This window comes from Eupeodes corollae, chromosome 1 (assembly GCF_945859685.1).
Source record: "Eupeodes corollae chromosome 1, idEupCoro1.1, whole genome shotgun sequence".
NCBI lineage: Eukaryota > Metazoa > Arthropoda > Insecta > Diptera > Syrphidae > Eupeodes > Eupeodes corollae.
In genome coordinates, this window is record NC_079147.1 from 97,076,577 (window position 1) to 97,097,637 (window position 21,061).

Here is a 21,061-nt window from a genome sequence, read left to right on the forward strand (position 1 = left end):
CCAACAAAAAAAAAAAAAAAACAACGCGCCAAGCATTCTGTAATGGTTCAATAAATTAACAATAATTTATAGCAACTTTACAATACCCTGTTTGCCTGCTTTCTTGCTTCCAAAGGTTGCTAAGATTGTATCTTGTATAAGCCATATAACGGTAATAGTAGGTACCTCTATACTCTAACCAAACTTCACTAACCCTTTTTTGTTTTTGGTTTTAACGTTTTTATTGTTATTTTTGCAGGGTATAGCAACAGGCAAGTATCATGGTGCCATTTTGACAAACTCAGAGGATTGGGAGGTGAAATCACTTGAAGCTGGACGCAAATCTGGAGATTTATTAGCACCAATAATTTATTGTCCTGAATTGCAGTTTCCTGAATTTACATCGGCGATAGCTGACATGAAAAATTCCGTCGCTGTAAGTATAAAAGAGCCTTATGTTTTTTTTTTTTGTTTTAGTTTTTGTTTTTTAGGAAAGGTGCTTTATACCTTTTTTTTTTAAAAGGGGCCTTGCTTTTTTGCATATATGAGTCTGTATTTTTTTTTTGTTTTGTGGGGACGCGTGTTAGATGAAGAGGACTGAACGCCATGTACAGTGATGTGGTGGTTGTTTGAGATTAGATTTTAAATCTAGAAGTCTAGCGCGCGTGCAAATTCAAACACAAATCACCCCTTTGGTCGTTTGGGTTGGGTTCGGATTTGGATTTGGTCCTTAAAACTCTATAGTAGGGCGGGAAATCCATCCACCTTTTCGAGTGGCTTCGGTTGTTGCTTGGTTACGGTCGGTGATTTATTTTATTTTGTGTACTATGCTCGACCTATAGAAGTGTCCTCCTGTTTGCAGCGTGTACAGGAAAATTGTCGTTTTATTTTTAGCTCTGTTTTGTTTCTTTTCGTTTTTGTTTTTGTGTTGATCTTTATAGTGATGCATGACAATGTCAGAGATGATAACTTGAGGCTATTTGATGGCGACATGGTGTATAGAGATGATGGAGAGCTGGCCGGACGCTATGCATGCGACAGTCATTTAACCCGATGGGATTTTTGATCGATTAGGTCGAATGATGTAGTAGCAGTGACTGTAGTGCTTTGGCTGCTGGTGTTGTTGCTGCTTCTGAAGCTGAAGCTGAAGCTGCTGCAACTGCAACTCCATTGTCCAAGTGAAGAGAAAATTACACTCTGAATATGATGGTCAGTATGCCTGTACTATGTACATGGTCATCATAAGGAATGAGGACGGCTCAACAACAACAAAAAAAATCATGAAAGGATAAAAGTTTATCCTCTGCATGGAATGATTTAAAATCCATAATTTAAAGAGTTGAATTGTTTGATTTAAAAAAAAGTGCTTCAAATATGAGTTTTTGTTTCAGGTTTTATTGCTTGCTGAAGAATATTTGATACATTTTTGCAAAACGATGAATCATTGTCGAACTATGTGGAACTATATGAACCTGCTGTAGAGTCAATGTATGGGGTCATAAGTATAATATTGAATACTGAAAACATTTTTTCGAAATACAATATTGAAAACATGCGCCTTTTTTCATTATGAAAATTTTCTATACGACAAAGTATTGTCTTGTAGTACCCGTGGCATGATAATTAGTGCGTTGGGCTGTCATGCAAGGGGTCTTGGGTTCAATCCCTGCCTGTGCCACCTTAATTAAAAAAAAAAAAAAAATAATAATTTTCGCGGGTACTGCCTCTTGCGAGGAATTGACAAATCCTTCAAGAGTAATTCTTGTCATGAAAAAGTGCTTTCTCAAACTAGCCGTTCGGATTCGGCCTAAAATTGTAGGTCCCTTCCATTCCTGACAACAGTACTCGCACACAGGAATGGTTGAGAGTTGTAATTCACTAGGCCCTGGTTCACAACGGACTGTTGCGCCACCCCATTTGATTTTGATTGTCTTACAACTACTGGCTGCCTTCCTGATTTATTTGTCTTAAATTTTAAGGAACAAACAAACTAAAACTTAAAAATTCACTACAAAATAATTATAAGGTGGCTTTTATTTTTTCGGTTTCAAAAATTCTTATTCGAAGCATGGTTGCCTTTTTTGGCTATAACTTCTTCTAGTCGTCTAGACTAGAATGTTCAATGTTCTTCCACTCCTCTTGGATTGATTGTTTCAATTTTTGACGATAAAAGTGACCACAGGTTTTCAATCAGATTTAAGTCGAGACATAATGCTGGTCAATCAAACGTGGTGATATTTCGAGACTCCAGAAATTGCTTTGTTGCTCTTGTCGGTAGATTGCAGCGTTGTTTTGCTGGAAAATAAATTCTGGTGTGACTATTTCCTTTCCAAAGTTGATTAAGACATCATCGAGTAGTTGAATGTAATAAACAGAATCCATTTTTGTGCTCACGAAGCACCCCTTAAATCCATAAGGGATCATAAACCTAAATTTTGCCGCAATTTCTTCTCGTCTGTTCTCCACTCCTCTTTCTAGCACCGGTGTTTTTAAGAAAATCGAAGCCGAGCTAGCTTGCGTCGTGGCAAGACTACAGGTTTGGCACATTTGTTTTCAAAGGAAACCTAAGGAAATCTAATCCTTTTTTATTATTTGTTGGACTCGTCGTACTCCTATTACTAAATCCATTTTCCCATTACTTCTCTAGTACACAATTTGTTTCACATTAGGAGTCTGTTCGTTTCTCTTTGGCCTGATTGTTGACGAGCGGCGTTCTTCTTGGTCGTTTTTTTTGCCCCATATACCTGACTTTGGTTGATGAAGTTTTCAATGACATAGCTAGACATTCCCGAACGTAGTGAAATTTCTTGACAGGCCTATCTAATGGTATATTTTGAATTTTCCTTTGTATCGTCCTCCTCCCCCTCTAACTATCGTCCAATAGCACTCACGTCCCTTTTTTCCAAGGTCATGGAAACGCTGATTAAATATCAGCTTAAGAAATATCTTGAAGAACGGAAGCTTCTTAATGACCGGCAGTATGGCTTTCGTAGCAGTATCTCACCGAACAGTGGTACAAATCTTTACATCGTTTTTAAGAAAGTAAGATTATTGCACTTGATAGAGTTTGGCATCAAGCTCTCTTATCGAATATAACTCGCATATTTGGGCAGGTGCCCCTAAAACAAGATTAAGTATTTTGGACAGGATCCAAAAAAGAGCTTTGAAATTGATAGGCGGCAGAACTATAACCGAAACAATTACGTTACTTGAACACCGCCGCAATGTTTCATTCCCCCCCTCAAAAAATTTAGCCGTAATACTTGTGCTTCTAGGAATGCAAATTAGTTTAACCTTGCGCTCAATTTCGGACGTACTGCCAAGTATAGAGATTTTTTTTTTAACCGAGCATCAAGAACGTGGAATACTTTACCCAGCTTTGTTTTTCCTTTCATTTTGATATTCAAAACCTTAAGACCAATGTGCATCGATATCTTCTCTTAAATCCTTCCCTATTTTCCTAAAGCTCGCACTGTGTTTAAACTTTAAACATGTTAAGGTATTAATAACTCCTTCAGTGCCCGTTTATTATAAAAAAAATATAGGGGTCGGATAACGGTAGCAGTTAGTTTTGAAGTAATTGTAGATTGATTAAGAATGATGTGACGTGCTACATTTGGTTTCTCCATTTAACTTATTGCTTCCGGCAATCAAATGCGTGTTAACCATTTCTGATTCCGAATTTCGTTGTCCTTCGTTCGTCATCAGTAAATTCGTCCGTATCGGAGGATTATTGGTGCTTCGCAACTAGTATATTTGTATGTGGTCAGAAAGTCATCCCTAGAGCAAAACTCCCAACCTAAATGGCCAGATCCTTAGTATAGCTCAAAGGACGGCGAACCCGATAAACTGCTTCTTACAGCTTTGGGTATATGTCGTAGAATACCTACTATCACTAAATAGTCTAACCTAACTGGAACTGCAGACGCCACCGTTGATTCCATCTCGGGAATTCTTCCTCTGCCGTCTGGATAAGGAGAGGTGTCTTAGTGGAAAAACTTTTACCCATCTCTCGTTTCCTTTGGGGTTAGAACCCAATCACCAGTTGAGGTATTAGGCGGGGAGGAGTGAATAGCCAGAGGTGGGTTTTGAGAAAAAATCTGTGGAAGCTTGTGCCCTTTTGAATGCTCATTTCTACCATTTAAACATCACCACCAAAGGTTGTATTTAACTCAAATACAAAATTAACCAATCATAAAGTTAAATCATCCCTGGAACACAGAGGATATTGAAGAATAATCCAGCATCGAGGTTCCAAGAGGTCTTCAAAGTGCTTTTGTTTTGGGAACGGGCGCGAAGAATTTAAAAATTTGAATGCATTGTAAGTAATTTTTAATTGTAAATTGTCAAAAAAATGAACTATTCTCAATGACATTCTAAGTTAAAATACACTTAATACTAATGCCTTTCGTCCTTAAGATCTATTTTACTGTTAGTCATTTGTGTTCATTAGAAAAAATAATAAAAACTTATTTCAATATTTTTTTTATTTTTACCTAAAAACTACTTAAAATTAGGTCCTTAAATAAAACTTAAAACTAACTTAAACTACATGTTCTACCTATAAGCTACTTAATACAGCAAATCTAACATTTGTTGTTTTTCATTTTTTTTCCTTTTTTTTCTATTTCTTTTTTTTGTAATTTTTTTTGTGCCACCATGCCTATTTTACGACAACTCACTATCAAGTGCCGATTGAAGCCACCAAACTGGTTCTCCTGCTTTACCATATCAGTTCGGTCCCATTCGGACACAGCCCTACTGAACCGAAGGAGCTTTGCTCCGCCTTGTGCTCTGACGTCCCGATTGTACAGAAGTCGCATATCCACGGTTCTACGTCTGACGTGGTAGATTAGTGGAACTGTCAATCTTTCCTGATTTAGTCATGCATTCTCAAAATACTCGTCGTTCGGATAGAACGCCCCGAAAATGAAATTGTTGGTGGAAGACATAGCTCTTGCAATGTGACCTCGAACGAGTATCACGAAATTGTCAATTTTGTTGATTCAGGCCCATTGTATAGGACCTCGTTGGAATAACAATGCCCGTAAGAAGATTCGGCTGTTCGATATAACCCGGTACAGCTTCGTAAACACTGCCGTTCGAACCGCTCGAACACCCGAAACTTCTCCATCTGGGAAGGGGCAACGTTGAACCATACAATACATCCATAAACGATCATCGGCCGTATGAGCGCCATGTAGCAAATAACCTTCACTCTGGGGTCAAGCCGACTGCTGTAAAACAGCCGTTTCGTCAGAGCGAAGGCTCCTCTGGCCCTGGTCAGAGCAGCATTTATATGTCTGTCGAAATATAAATACTGATCTAACCAGATACCGAGGTACTTCACTACACTTTTGCTCGTTAATGGCTGCCCGTGAAGATCAACGATGACTAGCCAACGGAGTCCGGAACAGAATTGTCTCTGACTTCTGGACATTTATTTTCAGTTTCCAGTCGTCGCAATATCGCTGAATCTTGTCGAAATCACGCTGCAAGAGAATTTCAATAACCTCAACTTTTCGGGCCGTTCTGTACGCAATTAGATCGTCGGCGTACGCAATTGTCTTTGTAAGACTACCTATCAGATCGCTGGTGTAAATGCTGAAGAGAATCGGCGAATTCACCGCTCCCTGTTGAAGACCATTTTTAATTGAGAATGTTGTGGTAGAAGTTACATTGCCACTTTTGACAACAAACTTTCTACCGTTAAGCATATCATAAAGTATATACAACAATGGCTTGCTTATGCCAAGCCTGCTCAGTTTTAGGTAAAGACCCTCTAACCATACTGTGTCAAAGGCCTTTTCCAGATCAACCAGAACAGTACCTGTGCTTTGTTGTTTTGATTTATTCCATTGGAATTCAGAAACCAGTTTAGACGCAGCATGAATTGTGTCATGACCCGCCTTGAACCGGAACAGTTTATCCGGAATTATTTTGTTGTCCGCAGCCCACTTAGTCAGAGCCCTATTAATGATCTTTTCGAAAACTTTGCTGATGCTCGGAAGAAGACTTATCGACCGAAGATTTGACGGGTTGGAGTTGTCCTTTCCCTTTTTCGGGAGAGGATGAACCACAGCGGTCTTTCAATGCACTTTTTGTTTTTTATTGAATTGAAGATGAGCTGAAGCTCAACCTTCGTCTATAACAAAGGACTTACAGAGCAACGCACTAACCATCATGCCACGGGTACTTCTTATGACACCGATTATCGAGCTTATATGCGATCTGCCTAGAGACATCAAGTACCTTGATCAGTTTAAGTCTAGTGTTGGCTAGATGTTTTTTTGCGACCTGACACGTGGTGATGTTATTCCACCAGATGTTTGCCTTCTTCATAGCATTGGCCGAACGTCGTAGAATGTACCACTTCTGTACTGTACCATTTCTGGCTAGTTTATCTGCCTTACCATTGAATGCTTCCATGGCCCGATATCCAGCAAAGGTGCATATTAAACTGTTATGCAACTCCACTAAATAATAATACTCGGTACCATATAAATAAAAAAAAAAAGAAATAGGAAGAAAAACTTAACATCAATTTTATTATTATCAGTAAGGAATCAGTTTTATCCCCCTACTGCTTCAACTGCGGATACGGATTGACCTCATCCTCATCGCTAAGATGTTATACCGAAAAGACGAAAAGATTGCTATGCTATTAGCACAGCAGTAAATTGCACAAAGTATTCATCTCATTATTTTTCACATCCACAACATAACACAACACACCAATCATCCTTCCACTGCATCCGCCCATCATCAGCACCAGCAGAGGCATCCACCATCCAGTAGTTCCAGATCCACCCATCCACCAACCCTAAGACCAACAACCAACCCCCTTGACAAACGGTTATTCTAAATAATAATATTTGCTCTCTTTCTATTTAATGTGGTGAAGATTTCACCCAAAGATTGGGCGCAAGGGGATGTTGGGTACGAGGATAATGTTACAGTTGCTGCAACAGCATGTCCCGAACTCCCACACAAGCTCAGTAGATTCATTTAATCCGCAAAAGCTAAAGGATGCCGTTGCTCCTGCTTCTGCTGCTTATATCATTCATATATATTTATATATGTATAAGTTTGGTGTAAAAAGAGGTCCTGGTCCTGGGTCCTGGCCCTGTTTAGCGCGATTATGAGCATAACTGACATTTAGAAAGCGAAACACTCTTAGGTCGAACTCCAAGCTCCAACTCAAACTCCAACTCCAAGTGTGAGATGGGCCTTAACTCACTGGGGGATTAGAGATTCTTCTACATTAGGTACAAATATTAGAGTGCAATTCTACCGTTATTTCTGTATAGACTCATACCATAAATAATGTAAAGTAAAAAGAGGTTGTGTGTTGTGTGTTTTATTCATCGTGAGTAGAAAACAACGTGCTGGAAACGATAGAGAATCGATTTAACACCATAAAATATGAAGATAGGGTGAATTGGGATCAAAATATTACTTTTTTGCGGTACTAATTGAACACAGTCTTTCTAGAGACACATGTTGGTTTAGTGAAGGAAATAAATCAGCACTTTTTGTTCGTAAGCAGTTTTGGTGAAATAAGTTTCAGCTTGAACAATTACCACTTTTTAACATCCCACTTTAAATCGTTTTTAAATCACGTCTGCTAAAAATACACTTTTATTCAAAATCCCCTCTTCTGAAATCCAGCTTATTCAAAATCTTAATCTGTTAAAATCCTGCGATTATAAGATATGGGATTTAAAAAAAAAGGAACAACATGTTTTTAAAAAGAAAGGTCTTAATAGTGGGATGTTAAAAAAAAACAGTGCATCGAGAGCAACCCTTCTAGTCCTCCCTAGGAGTTTCTTTCTGCTCGACCTACTTCTCCAACTTTACCCTATGCATTGAGAGGTAGATTGCGTTGCGGTTGTGGCATTAGAAACTTTTTGTAAAGAACTGAAAAAATAACCATGAAGAAGAAGAAGACGCTGCTGTGCACAGCACGATTTCTTAAGGAAATACATATAGCTTATGAAAAGCTTGTACGGTCGCATAATAACTTACGAGCGAAGAAGCCTTAATATTATATAGAGATGTATTCCACAGTTTTATGATGGCTGTTTTATAGAAGCAATTTCCGTAAACTGTGAATGTTAGCTCGTCGCATAGTTGCGATGTCGACGAGTAACGTCTTCTTTTGGTGCTCACTGAACTATGGTGTTATTATTCATTTATCCAGCAGGGAAACCGAGCGAATGTTGGAAATGATAAGCTATAAGCTGAACGCCGCGAAAAAAACGCGAACTTTCATGCTCATCGTATAGAAATGAAAACCCTTATATCAAAATACAAATGAAGGAGTTAAACGCTTCGGAATGCGGCTCATATGTTACGTAATAAGGCCGCCTCGATGCAGAAATATTTACTTTTAAATAATTTAAGAATTTATTTATTATTCAATTTTCTTTCTTAATAAAGCGGAACTGGGGGATTGGGAATATTTTAAGAACATATAAAGTGAAAAGAAAAAAAATGTAGGCTTTTATGTTGTTAAGAATGTAAAAATGTATGCATCACGTTTGCAATAAGATTTGTTGGTCGTTTTAGGAACTTTTCGAGATTTTATTAATTTGGGACACTTTGGAAAAGGCTTCTTAATTTTGATTTAAAGTAAAGGGTTTTCACTATGGCTGCTTTCCTTGACATCGAAAGCGCTTTAATGGACACATCAGCAATCACATCGGCATTAACATCTCTGAACGTAGAGAGTTCGATTGGGAAGTTAATTAATCTAATTCTGATTAGCAGAATAATTAACTCAAAACTTGGCAACTCTTTTTCTAGGTTATTCATAAAAAGAGGGACACCGCAACGTGGTTTTCTATCCCATCTCCTGTGGAGGTTCCACAGGTGGTAAATGAAATTCTTACTGGTCTGGATGCGGAGGGTTTCAAAGTGATTGCTCATCCTAAAAAAATTTCCACGAAATGCCTTAGATAGTCTAATACTTTGGGCTGCTTGGTGTGGACTGGGTGTTACCCCACCCACAAATGTAATAATAGTCCAATCAATGAACGAAAAAAAATTGTTCTCACCTCAAAAAAATCCAGCAGTTTTGAAACTTGGCACACTTATACTAATGGATGTCTGGTGATGACCAAAAAAAAAGCCTCAAGAATCCGACGTGAGCTCAAGCGGCAGTTAAGAGAAAAATGGTGTTTGTTATAGTTTTTCACATTGATCTCGAAAGGTATTTGTCGTATCAAAAAACGTTTTTCCACAAAATTAAAGCTTATTAAATAAAAAAAAAAAAAGCTTTCAAAGTTTTGTTCTTATCTGTTATAGTTTATAAAAAAAACACTAGCGGCAGTGAATAAAAAGGAAGTTCATCGCAATAGGGCATAGCATTATATCAGTTGTGCGTCCCAGATCATTCATGTCTCCAATACTAAGCAGCCTTGCCTTATTTATATACAGAAAGCTTGGTTCTAAGAAGTTGGTAAACCTTAAATCAAGCTTAGGGTTTTGTTATTCATCCTATGAAGCTCAGTTGTTGAAGATATCAGCTATTGAATAAGTTTTCATTTTGTGTTAAAAAACAACATATGTTCTCCTTAAATGCCTATAGAGTTCTTTTTAAAACTTAAACAAGTACAAACAAATTAATATCATATTTCTTAAGGAAATTTATTAAGATCTAATTTTGTAGAAGATTATTTTTTGATTTGTCAAATAGTTTTTAAGATAAACCCAAAAAACCGAAAAAGCCGTATGTTTCTCTTCACTGCCGCTAGAGTTATTTTATAAACTATAAAAGATACGAACAAAATTATGAAAGCTTTTTTTTATAAAATTTAATGAGCTTTAATTTTGTGGAACAAACTTGTTTGATACGACACATACATAGTTTTCAAAATAAACGTGAATAACTGAAACACTCTCCATGTTTCTCTTAAGTGCCGCTAGAGCTCACTTCGGATTCTTGGGGACTTTTTTTGGGGTATTACCAGACATTCCTTAGTAAGTGTGCCAAGTTTCAAAACTGTTGGATTTTTTTTTGAGGTGAAAACCTTTATTAACTGGACTATAATCCTATTTTCGGGGAAATACAAGATCTTTTTTTTAACCTTACCTTCATTAAAGGTCAGCAAGTAAACCTGACGCACGATCTTCAACCTGAAGGACCAGTTCCTTGATTTAACTCCAAGGGCGAAAGCCGGCTGCTTATGGGCCTGGGCTTCGAATATGTCGTAGTAGCCCTATATGGTGTTCACTAAGTAGTTAAACCTAACTGAAATTGTAGACGCCACCGTTGATTCCTTCTTCGGAATTCCTCCGCTGCCGTCTGGATGAAAGGAGAGGCGCCTCAGTGGAAACACCTCGCCCTCTCTCTCGTTTGCTACCTCCGACAACTTTCCACTGGGTTGGAACTCAACCTTCAGTTGAGCTACTAGGCAAACGATGTTCACCACGGGGAGATGAGAGTAGGAGTTGATAGACAGAGATAGGTTTTGAGAAAATCCTGTGGACGCTTGTGTCCTCTTGAATGCACAGGTCTATCATTTAAACATCAGGCGGGGTCTGCTAGTTAGTTAAAAAAATTTAGAATTCTGGCTTTTGAAAAGGGTATAATTTATAACTGTAAGCATTGCCGTTGTTTTTAATATTTTATTTTAAGATTTTAAATCATTTTTTTTAGTATCCGTGGCGTGATGGTTCCACTAAAGTTTTTTTCACTGGTACTGCCTCTTGCGAGGAATTAATAAATCCTTCGAGATAAATTCTTGTCATAAAAAGTGCTTCCCCAAACAAACTGAGTATATATGCATTTCTATTAGAATCTCTTGTTCAACGTTTACACATCATACCTATATAGGTATTACGTACAACCACTACAACTACTGCTTCCGTGTGACTTCTTAACTAAAATCCAAAACGCACAAGAGCAAGCTGAACGTAATAACTCCATGTTTGTCTGAAAACTTGTAGGAAAGAAGGAATGTGATTGGAGTAGTAGTAAGTACCTTCTTCCAAGAACATTCCTTCATTATCATCATAAACATTTCTTTATCTATCTATCTGCAGCCTGAGCACACCAATGAACTAGTCTTTATTCGTTTTAGACACCTACCTAACTACACAACCAATAGGCCATCGCTTTACAATTTAAACATACATGTTCTGCCTCTTTCTTATCTTCAGATAATTTATTTTCCATCCTGGTTCTTCTAATATGAAATTAAAATAAAGCTATCTAAAGGAAAAAGCTTTGAACGAACTAATTGAATACACAAACAATTGTTTTCGTTAAGTATACCTACAAGTATTTTTCATGTCCGGGATGAGTTGTGAATCGCGCCTTTGATAATGGACATACCTGGAAACTAGCTTGCCGACAAAAATGGTGTGTATTCGATAAGTTCAGTCAAATACACAAACCATTTCCCTTGACAAAATATTTTCCGGGTATTCCATATTTTGATTATGATACAAAGTTAAGTTTTTTCAACAAATTTGAAGTAATATAAACAATAAAATACAATTCGTATAGTCTACGAAAAATTCTCTTTGTTTTGACACCTTGTTTTTTAAAATTAGATCCGATAAAGGGAGACATCCTAACGAAATATTATATATGATGATTCGTCTAGACTAGATTTCTATTCAATCACCAAACAACTGCATAACAAATGAAAAAATGGAAAATTTGTATATATACAAATTATTTTAAATAAAACAGGTCTAACAATTTAAAAAAAAAAACCTGAAAATTGAGGTTTTTTTTTAAACATTAAATGGCATTTAAATCTTTGAACTTACTTACTTACTTACTTACTAACTTAAGGTGGCGCTACAGTCCGGGCGGACCTGGGCCTCAACCAACAAGCGTCTCCAGCCAGCTCGGTCCCTAGCTAGCTGCCTCCAGTTTCGCACGCCAAGTTGGTTGAGGTCCTCTCCCACCTGGGTGCGCCACCTGAGTCGCGGTCTTCCTCTACTGGGCCGTCCCTCGGGATTGGATTCGAAGACTTTCCGGGCTGGAGCGTTGATGTCCATCCGCTCTACATGACCTAGCCATCTAAGCCGTTGGACTTTAATTCTGCTAACTAGGTCAGTGTCGCTGTACAGCCTGTACAGTTCGTCGTTATATCTTCTCCTCCATTCTCCATCTATGCGTACGGGAACAAAAATCACCCGAAGAATTTTTCTCTCGAAGCATCCTAAGACGCTCTCATCTTTCTTTGACAGGGTCCAGGCCTCAGCGCCATAAATGAGAACCGGAATGATGAGTGTCTTAAAGATGGTGATTTTAAATGCTCGAGAGAGGACTTTACTTCTCAATTGCCTTCTTAGTCCAAAGAAGCAGCGAATTGCATGGCTTATTCTTCCTCTGATTTCAGTACTGGTGTCGTTGTCTGTGTTTATAGCGGTGCCTAGGTAGACAGAGTTCTTAACTACCTTGAAGTTATAGCTGTTCATGGTGACGTTTTGTCTAACACGTCGTTGTGCAATGTCCTTTTTTGATGACAGCATATACTTGGTCTTGCCCTCATTGACCACTTAACCCATCTTCTTCGTTTCCGTCGCAATGCTCAAAAACGCTCCACTGACATCACGCTTTGATCTTCCAATTAAGTCAATATCATCTGAGTATCCGAGTAATTGGATGGACCTTTGGAAGATTGTGCCTCTAGTGTTGACGATTGAGTTTTGCACAATTCTTTCCAGAACGATGTTGAAGAAGTCGCATGACAGTACATCACCTTGTCTAAAACCTTTTTTGACATCAAATGAATCGGTAAGATATTTTCCGACCTTGATAGAGCAGCGTGCATTCTCCATCGTCATTCTGCACAAACGGATAAGTTTGACAGGGATGCCAAAACTAGACATTGCTCGGTAGAGCTCTTCCCTATAGATGCTGTCATATGCGGCTTTAAAATCGATAAAGAGATGGTGGGTATCGATTTGAAGCTCCTGGGTTTTTTTCAAGATCTGCCGTAGTGTGAATATTTGGTCGATAGTGGACTTTCCTGGTCTAAAGCCACACTGATAAGGACAAATCAGGCTGTTGACGAATGGCTTCAGACGTTCACATAATACGGCAGAGAGGATCTTATACGCAATGTTAAGGAGACTGATGCCTCTGTAGTTGGCGCAGTTTAGAGGATCTCCTTTCTTATGTATCGGTCATACTATGCTGAGATTCCACTCATCGGGCATGCTTTCTTCCGACCATATTTTGCAGATGAGTTGGTGCATGCTCCCTACCAAGTCATCGCCTGCTGCTTTGAATAGTTCGGCAGCGATGGCGTCAGCTCCAGCAGCTTTGTTTGACTTAAGTTTAGATATAGCTATCCTCACTTCGTCAAGGTCGTGTAGGCGGAAGTGTTGATCTGCGTTGCCGAGGTTGAGTGGTTCTATCTCCCCTTACAGCGGAATTCGGTTCGTCATAGCCGTTATATAATTTGGAGAAGTGATCTTTCCATATTCTCAGCATCGACTGTGGTTCTACTACGATGTTCCCTTGATCGTCTTTACAGGCTTCGGTTCGTGGCTGGTACCCTTGGGAGGTTTTTTTTACCTTTTGGTAAAATTTACGAACCTCATTCCTGTTGTGACATCCCTCTATCTCCTCGATCGCGCGCTTCTCATGCCAGATCCAGAGGGCCAGATCCTTAGTATAACTCCAAGGAAGGGGAGCCGGATGAACCGCTCCTTATAGGCCTGGGCTCCGAATATGTCGAAGAAGCCCCATAAGGTGTTCACTAAGTAGTTCGACCTTACTGGAACTGTGGGCGCCACCGTTGATTCTATCTCGAGAATTCGTCCGCTTCCGCCTGGATAAGGAGAGGTGCCTTAGTGGAAACACCTCTCCCCCCTCTCTCGTTTGCTGCCCGCAACAACTTTCCACTGGGGTTGGAACCCAATCTCCAGTTGAGGTACTAGGCACCCGATGTTCACCGTGGGGAGGTGAGAGTAGGAGTTGATAGACAGAGGTGGGTTTTGAGAAAAACCTTTGGACGCTTGTGTCCTCTTGAATGCACATGTTTACCATTTGAACATTTTCCATTTTCCATCCTGGTTCTTCTAATATGAAATTAAAATAAAGCTATCTAAAGGATAAGCTTTGAACAAACTTATTGAATACACAAACAAATGTTTTTGCTAAGTATACCTACAAGTATTTTTCATGTCCGGGATGAGTTGTGAATCGCGCCTTTGTATATACAATGGAAATACCTGGAAACTAGCTTACCGACAAAAAATGGTGTGCATTCGATAAGTTCATTCAAATACACAAACCATTTCCCTTAACACAATATTTTCCGAGTATTTCATATTTTTATTATAATACAAAGTTAAGTTTTTTCAACAAATTCTAAATAATACAAACAATAAAATACAATTCGCATAGTCTACGGAAAATTCTCTTTGTTTTGACACCTTATTTGTTAAAATTAGATCCGATAAAGGGAGACATCCTAACGAAATAATATATATGATGATTCGTCTAGACTAGATTTCTATTCAATCCCTAAACAACTGCATTACAAATGAAAAAATGGAAAATTTGTATATATACAAATTATTTTTAATAAAACATATCTAACAATTTTCAAAAAAAAGTAAAAATTAAGGTTGTTTTTACACATTAAATGGCATTTAAATCTTTGAACTTACTTACTTACTAACTTAAGGTGGCGCTACAGTCTTTAAACAGAAACTTATTTTATAAGTATGTTTTTAAATCTTATATAGGTACTTTTTTAAATAGACAGAGGACAGACTCTTTGCATAAAGAAACAAGTTCGTGCGATCCAGTCTTGCATTTTATTTATTTTTCAAACAAGGGACCAAAATTTAACGAGACATTAAAGCATCTTTCCCAAAACCGTCTCCTGAGTTTAATCGATAAAATCGAAAAAAAAGAACTTTGTTGCTTTCGATTCTTGGTTTTTATTTTTTTATTTCGATTTGACAGAACCACATCAAAGCGGATTAAAATAATAAATATTTTATTGAAATTGACCTAGATGCACAACTCAAACATATATAGTTCTATACTTATAGGAATAAAATAAAAAGTAATTCTTTCTCCTGCCACACTTTGGTCGTTTCATCTTTTTCCTCTAAGTCTAAGTCTTCTTAGTCGTCGTCGGTCGTTTGAAACCAAAACGAAGCCATAAAACTCCATTTCGGATGTGGATGCCATATTTATGGGCAATACTTGTATTTTTATTGCATCAAATAAAATGCTGTGTGAATGAATCATATCGTTGGGTTTTTAGAAATATTATTTTACTCGTATTTCTTATATATGTATGTACCATCAAAATACAAGAAGCATCTTCGAAACCTCCTAAACCAATATCAGTTCGACCTATTCAACCCATAGACGACCGACATGAAGATGTTGACGACGAACGACGACGTAGACGATGGATCCACCATCAAGCATCAAGCATCAACCAACCTTGATGGCCATTTGGAAGTATGTAATAAAAATTGGGTTCATTTGGTCTTTGATTTCTGAACATTTCAACATTCCATCCACACATCTTTTTCTATTCACATCTAGATCTCCATTTCCATCTCAGTACATATAAATCTTCCTTCGCCATCGTCTATACTATATCACCATCTGCAGGTCTTCAATCCTTTGAGCCCGTGAAATTGCCAATCAAGTTGGTCTGTTTTATGATTTATTTTTGTTGCGGGGGAAAAATCACAAAATAACAGATTGATTGCTCTAATCTTAATTAATTGCCTCATAACATTGGTGTAAACAACTAGTCCGGGACAATAAATGATTCATAATTTTGGTTTAAGTAGAGCACACTCCGAGCTCCGAACTCCTCCTCATGGTTCTTTCGGTTCATTTGGTTTTGGTGAGTTCTTTCATTTTCAATTCATTGCACCTAAAATATTGAATAGAACAATTTAATACATATACAGTACCAAGTATACATATATCGAATAAAATATAGATATACATTCCTTATGCTGTTCGGTTCTGGTTCTGGGTCTGAGTCTGGGTCTGGTTCTGTTTTGGATGCCGATGCTCAGATGCTCAGATGCTTGAATCTTTCGATACATTGGAAGAAGTCGAATTTATTGCGCTTTATTACGATCCAACATTAACGTCTTGAGTGCGGGTAAATAAAATGTGGAGCAGCACTAAAGTGTTGCCCATCAATATAGGACTTATGCTTGTGGCTGTCTTCTTTTAATTAAGATTGTATCTATGAGGTTCTTGAAGGATATAATGAAAAGAAAAGAAGAAAAATATAGAAGGTAGATATTATTTTTATGAAAGGGAATATCTATATTGGACTTATCAATTAATGAATTTTGCACAGAAATCGAGTTAGCTTAACATATAGGGTTATCCATTTTGCGGTTTCAAAAGTAAACTTGAATAAAGCAGATATAAGATATTTGTTTAATGATATTTCTTATTTATTTAAGTAAGTGAGTAAGTAAGTAAGTAATTTATTTATTTATAAATATTTTAATACAGTTTGAATAAACATAACGAATTTTATAAAACTTTGGCATAGCCGTCAGCTAAATAACTTAAAGTTTGAACGTTGACATTATGTGTGAAACGCTAAATCATTTAAATGACCACCACGCGAATCGTTGCAAGCATCGATTTTTTTAAGGTAATTTTTGACCACTTTTGACCCATATTGGGCAATAACTAACTTGATGAAAGTTAGTTTTTAAGTGCTCAAAAATTAAAGGTTTATCTGCATAAGCACGGTCTTTTGCGTAGCCCTACAAAAAGAAGTCCAGCGGTGTAGTCAAACCTCATGATCGTGGTGGTAAGTTGATATGTGCACGACGAGAAATTATACGGACAGGAAATGTCTGTTGCAATAGAGAGTTGTGACGGTGACATTCGTTCCATCGTCGTCTTCCAAGAAATAAGGTTCAATAACACTTCGGACCAAACAGTGCTTTTTGTTGTGGATGTAATGACCTTTCTTGCTTGAGGATTCTCAGAACCCCAAATACAACAATTTAACAATTTTGTATACCTACCCCACGAGTGGGAAATGTGCTTCGTCGCAGAAAAATTGGTGTTCGAAAAATCGCGGTTCACCGCCGAGTCTGTTGTTAATGGCTGAAACACAAACACGCTTCAGCTTCGGCTTCGTTGGGCCAGCTTCGAGGTTGCTTTGAATGACACTTCCAATCACGGTTGCCACATTGGTCATCTGTGACCTATATATATTCAATATTTTTTTACTTGATCAAATGGTCAATTTTTATTCCACTTGTTCATATTTTTCGGAAACGAAAAAAGATGTTCGACAATTTGGGTAACGAAAACGTTCTTGGCTAAACAGAAACAACGGTTAAACTCATTTAAGCAACTGTGTGTGATCCCAAAGATGAAGTAATGAAATGGACGATGCCTATATTTTCAACAAAAAAAAACATAATCAATGATAAAATTGACATCATGCGAATTTTGTCGAAAAGTCGTTTTTTTAATTTTTTTGGAATAGTTTGTTTAAAAAAAATAGAGGAAAATACTTAATTTTAATAACGTGCTGGGCAAAGATCTTTAAAATAGTCTTACTATCTGGCGAGTAATAAATTTTCTTAAATTATGTTTTAGCATTTACATTTTGTTAAGCTTATTAACTTTGATCTCATCTTAAAACGGTTTATTTTTATGTTTCGTTATCTTTATTCGGGTTAATCTCATTTAATTAAATTTGTTTACGATATTGTGAGTTTATTTGTACGTAATTAAAAAAAAATGTCATCTGCATAATATGGAAAATATGTTAAGAAAAATGTGAAGAATTCATCAATCTGTGTTTACAAATTTTTCGGACATCAATTAATTATGTTCATTTTTATTTTCAAATTTGGACACAAACTTTTTTTTCAAGTTGGCAACCGTGCTTCTAATATGACATTTCTAAAATGGCACTTCTGTCATTAGCAGCTGTTTTTTTTCTCATAATAAAAAAAAAGAGAGTTTTGAAATCGAAAAAATTAAATTTGTTGAGCTGTCAGATAAAGCAAATGTTCAACAAATTTGAACTAGAGCTTCCGTTTGGAGTTACATTACCTTATTTCCGATTGTCAATCAAACGTGAGGTTGAAGCTTTATTGTGATAGAATGCATTGAATTCCTGTGGCTGAACTCGTAAATGTCAGGCAAAGCCGAAAGCGGGTTTGTGTTTCAGCCATTAAGCTCCCATTCGACTCATCAACGACGTTGTAAAGTCGTTGGTTTAAGTTTATGTGCGAGCTGGAATTTATATGAATGAAGGTGTAGATTCAAATGTAAAATACGCAAAAAGACAGTCCTAATTCCTGAGAACGACTTAGAATCTACACATTCGAGTCTTCGGCAACACTTTCACTTACAGCAGCGACATTTTCAGAGGCACGAAAGAAACGATAATGCACAGGACTTACAATATCTGTAACCAATCCAGTCTCTTCAAATCTCTTCACAATTTCACAAACTTTTAAGTGAAGAAGAATAGGTTTAGTTTGACAGATGTCAAATTCCAACCCTATACTTTTGAAACTTCAAAATAGATAACCCGTTATTTTGATTCTAAAGGAGACCACACAATTTTAAAATTGTAGAGAGAAAAATGTTTGCTTCATGAATAAAATGAAATACATAGGTGTACATAATTACTCTAAAAAATAAATAAAAACAAATTAAGGTAAACAATTAAGCAGGTAAGAAACTTTAGTGTTGCATTTAAAAATTACACTTTGCAGAATCCCTTTTCACTTCAGTTATTCATAGATTCAAAGGTCTTATATAAAATTACTAGATTTGAAACGTTCATTATGTTTTTCAATTACCCATTAGTCTAAGAAAAGTGCCAATTTCGCTGTTTTTTAGGCATTTATAATTTTGAAATCCGTGTTTAAAATCCAGTTCTAGAGCATCCAAAGCAAAATCACTTCAAAAAACAGATTTTTTTAATTTTTTTAAATCCTTCAAGTTTTTGTACATTAAAAGTTAAATCTATTTTGAAATAAAAAAAAAAACTTTTTTCAAATTAGTTGTTTTTAATTATAATTTAAAATTGATGTAAAACAAAATGTTGGTTTAATTAATAGAATGGAATAAATGTTTTTTGAAATATCTTATCTAGTGAAATATGATTTATTCAAGTGAGTCACAAAAATAGAAGGACAAAACTGTATCAACTAGTTTTTGTTTTTGGATTTACTTACTTACTTAAGGTGGCGCTACATCCCTGTGTGAACTAGGGACTCACCCAACAAACTTTTCCATCTAGCTCGGTCCCTAGCTAGATGTCTCCAGTTTCGCGCTCCAAGTTGGGTGAGGTCACCTTCCACTTGTGCGCGCCACCTGATCCGCGGTCTTCCTCTACTGCGCTGTCCTGTGGGTGCGGATTCGAAGACTTTCCGGGCCGGAGAATTGGTTTCCATGCGCTCTACGTGACCCAGCCATCTTAGTCGTTGGATTTTTACTCTTCTGGCTAAGTCTACGTCGCTGTACAGCCCGTACAGTTCGTCGTTCCATCGTCTCCTCCACTCCCCTTCGATGCATACGGGACCGTAGATCACACGAAGAACTTTTCTATCGAAGCGACCCAAGGTGCTTTCATCCGCTTTTGTCATGGTCCATGCTTCTGCACCGTATAGCAAGACGGGGATGATAAGGGTCTTATATAGCAACACTTTGGTCCCTCAAGAGAGGGCTTTACCACTCAATTGCTTTCTTAGTCCAAAGTAACAGCGGTTAGCAAGTGTTACTCTGTGATTGATCTCAGCGCTGGTGTTGTTTTCTGCGTTTACAGCGGAGCCTAGGTAGACGAAGTCCTTGACTACCTCAAAGTTACGTCTGTCGATTGTAACGTTTTGACCAAAACGTTGGAGTTGTATGTCCTTTCTAGACGACAGCATGTACTTTGTTTTGCCCTCACTAACCGTTAAACCCATTTTTTTCCTCTGCCCAATATTCACAAAAGCCCCATTGACATCACGCTGAGTTCTTCTGATTATGTCAATGTCATCAGCATATGCTAAAAAATTTGACAGACTTTTTACAGATAGTGCCTCTAGTGTTGACGTGTGAGCTCTGCACTATTCTTTCAAGCACGATGTTAAAAAAATCGCATGACAGCGCTTCACCATGTCTAAAACCTTTTTTGACATCGAAAGGTTCTGTTAAGTTGTTTCCAACCTTTATGGAGCAGCGTGAATTCTCCATGGTCATTCTGCACAAACGGACGAGTTTGGCAGGGATGCCAAAACTAGACATGGGTCTATACAGCTTGTTCCTGTAGATGCTGTCATATGCGGCCTTGAAATCGATGAAAAGATTATGGGTGTCGATTTGGTGTTTTTGAGTTTTTTCCAGGATCTGCCGTAATGTGAATATTTGATCAACTGTGGACTTTCCTGGTCTAAAACCACACTGATAAGTACCTATCAGGTTGTTGACGATGGGCTTTAGACGTTCACATATTACGGCAGAGAAGATTTTATAGGCGATGTTAACTTTCCGTCCTCACACCTATATTTTTCTTACCCGTTCCTCACACTGGGGTGTGACATACCCCAATTGTAAATAATAAAAAAAAATGTTTTTATTAATTTAATTTTTTTTATTAATAGTTCATGTTCTTAGTTTATTATAATAGTGTGCAAAAATTCACTCACATAGAAAAAAAAAAACTTCATGGGGAAAAAAGTAATTATAATAAAATTAGTTTGAAAAATCATAGAAAAAATGTGTTAAATTAAATTATTATTTTAAAAATTCGATTGTGGTGTTTCCAACTTTACGGACCTCCCAAAAACAGCAAAAGTAACACTTTTCTAAACTAATGGCTAATTGAAAAACATGAACAATGAACGTTTCATATCTATTAATTTAATATGAGAGCTTTGAATCTCTCGAGAACTAAAGTAAAAAGAGAATTTGCAACGTGTAATTTGTGAGTGCCATACTACAGTTCTTCCCAACTTATTATTTCTTCTGGCATCGGCTCTTTTCTGCGAGTAAGCGGACTGATAACAATAGTTAAAAGAGGCTTTTGAAAATAAAGTGTGAAAAAATACGTCATAGAAAAAGTGGGAAAATTCTTCTATT

At 37.2% G+C, this 21,061-nt stretch overlaps 1 protein-coding gene across 2 annotated transcripts in view; it reads left to right on the plus strand.

The window, feature by feature from the left end:
* LOC129940766 (probable aminopeptidase NPEPL1) overlaps positions 1 to 21,061 on the plus strand; it is a 63,371-nt gene that overhangs the window by 34,964 nt on the left and 7,346 nt on the right. For both annotated transcript variants that reach the window (XM_056049216.1, XM_056049217.1), the window contains exon 4: positions 239 to 415. In XM_056049216.1, the coding sequence (XP_055905191.1) occupies positions 239 to 415 (177 nt within the window). The remainder of the gene's footprint in view (positions 1 to 238; positions 416 to 21,061) is intronic.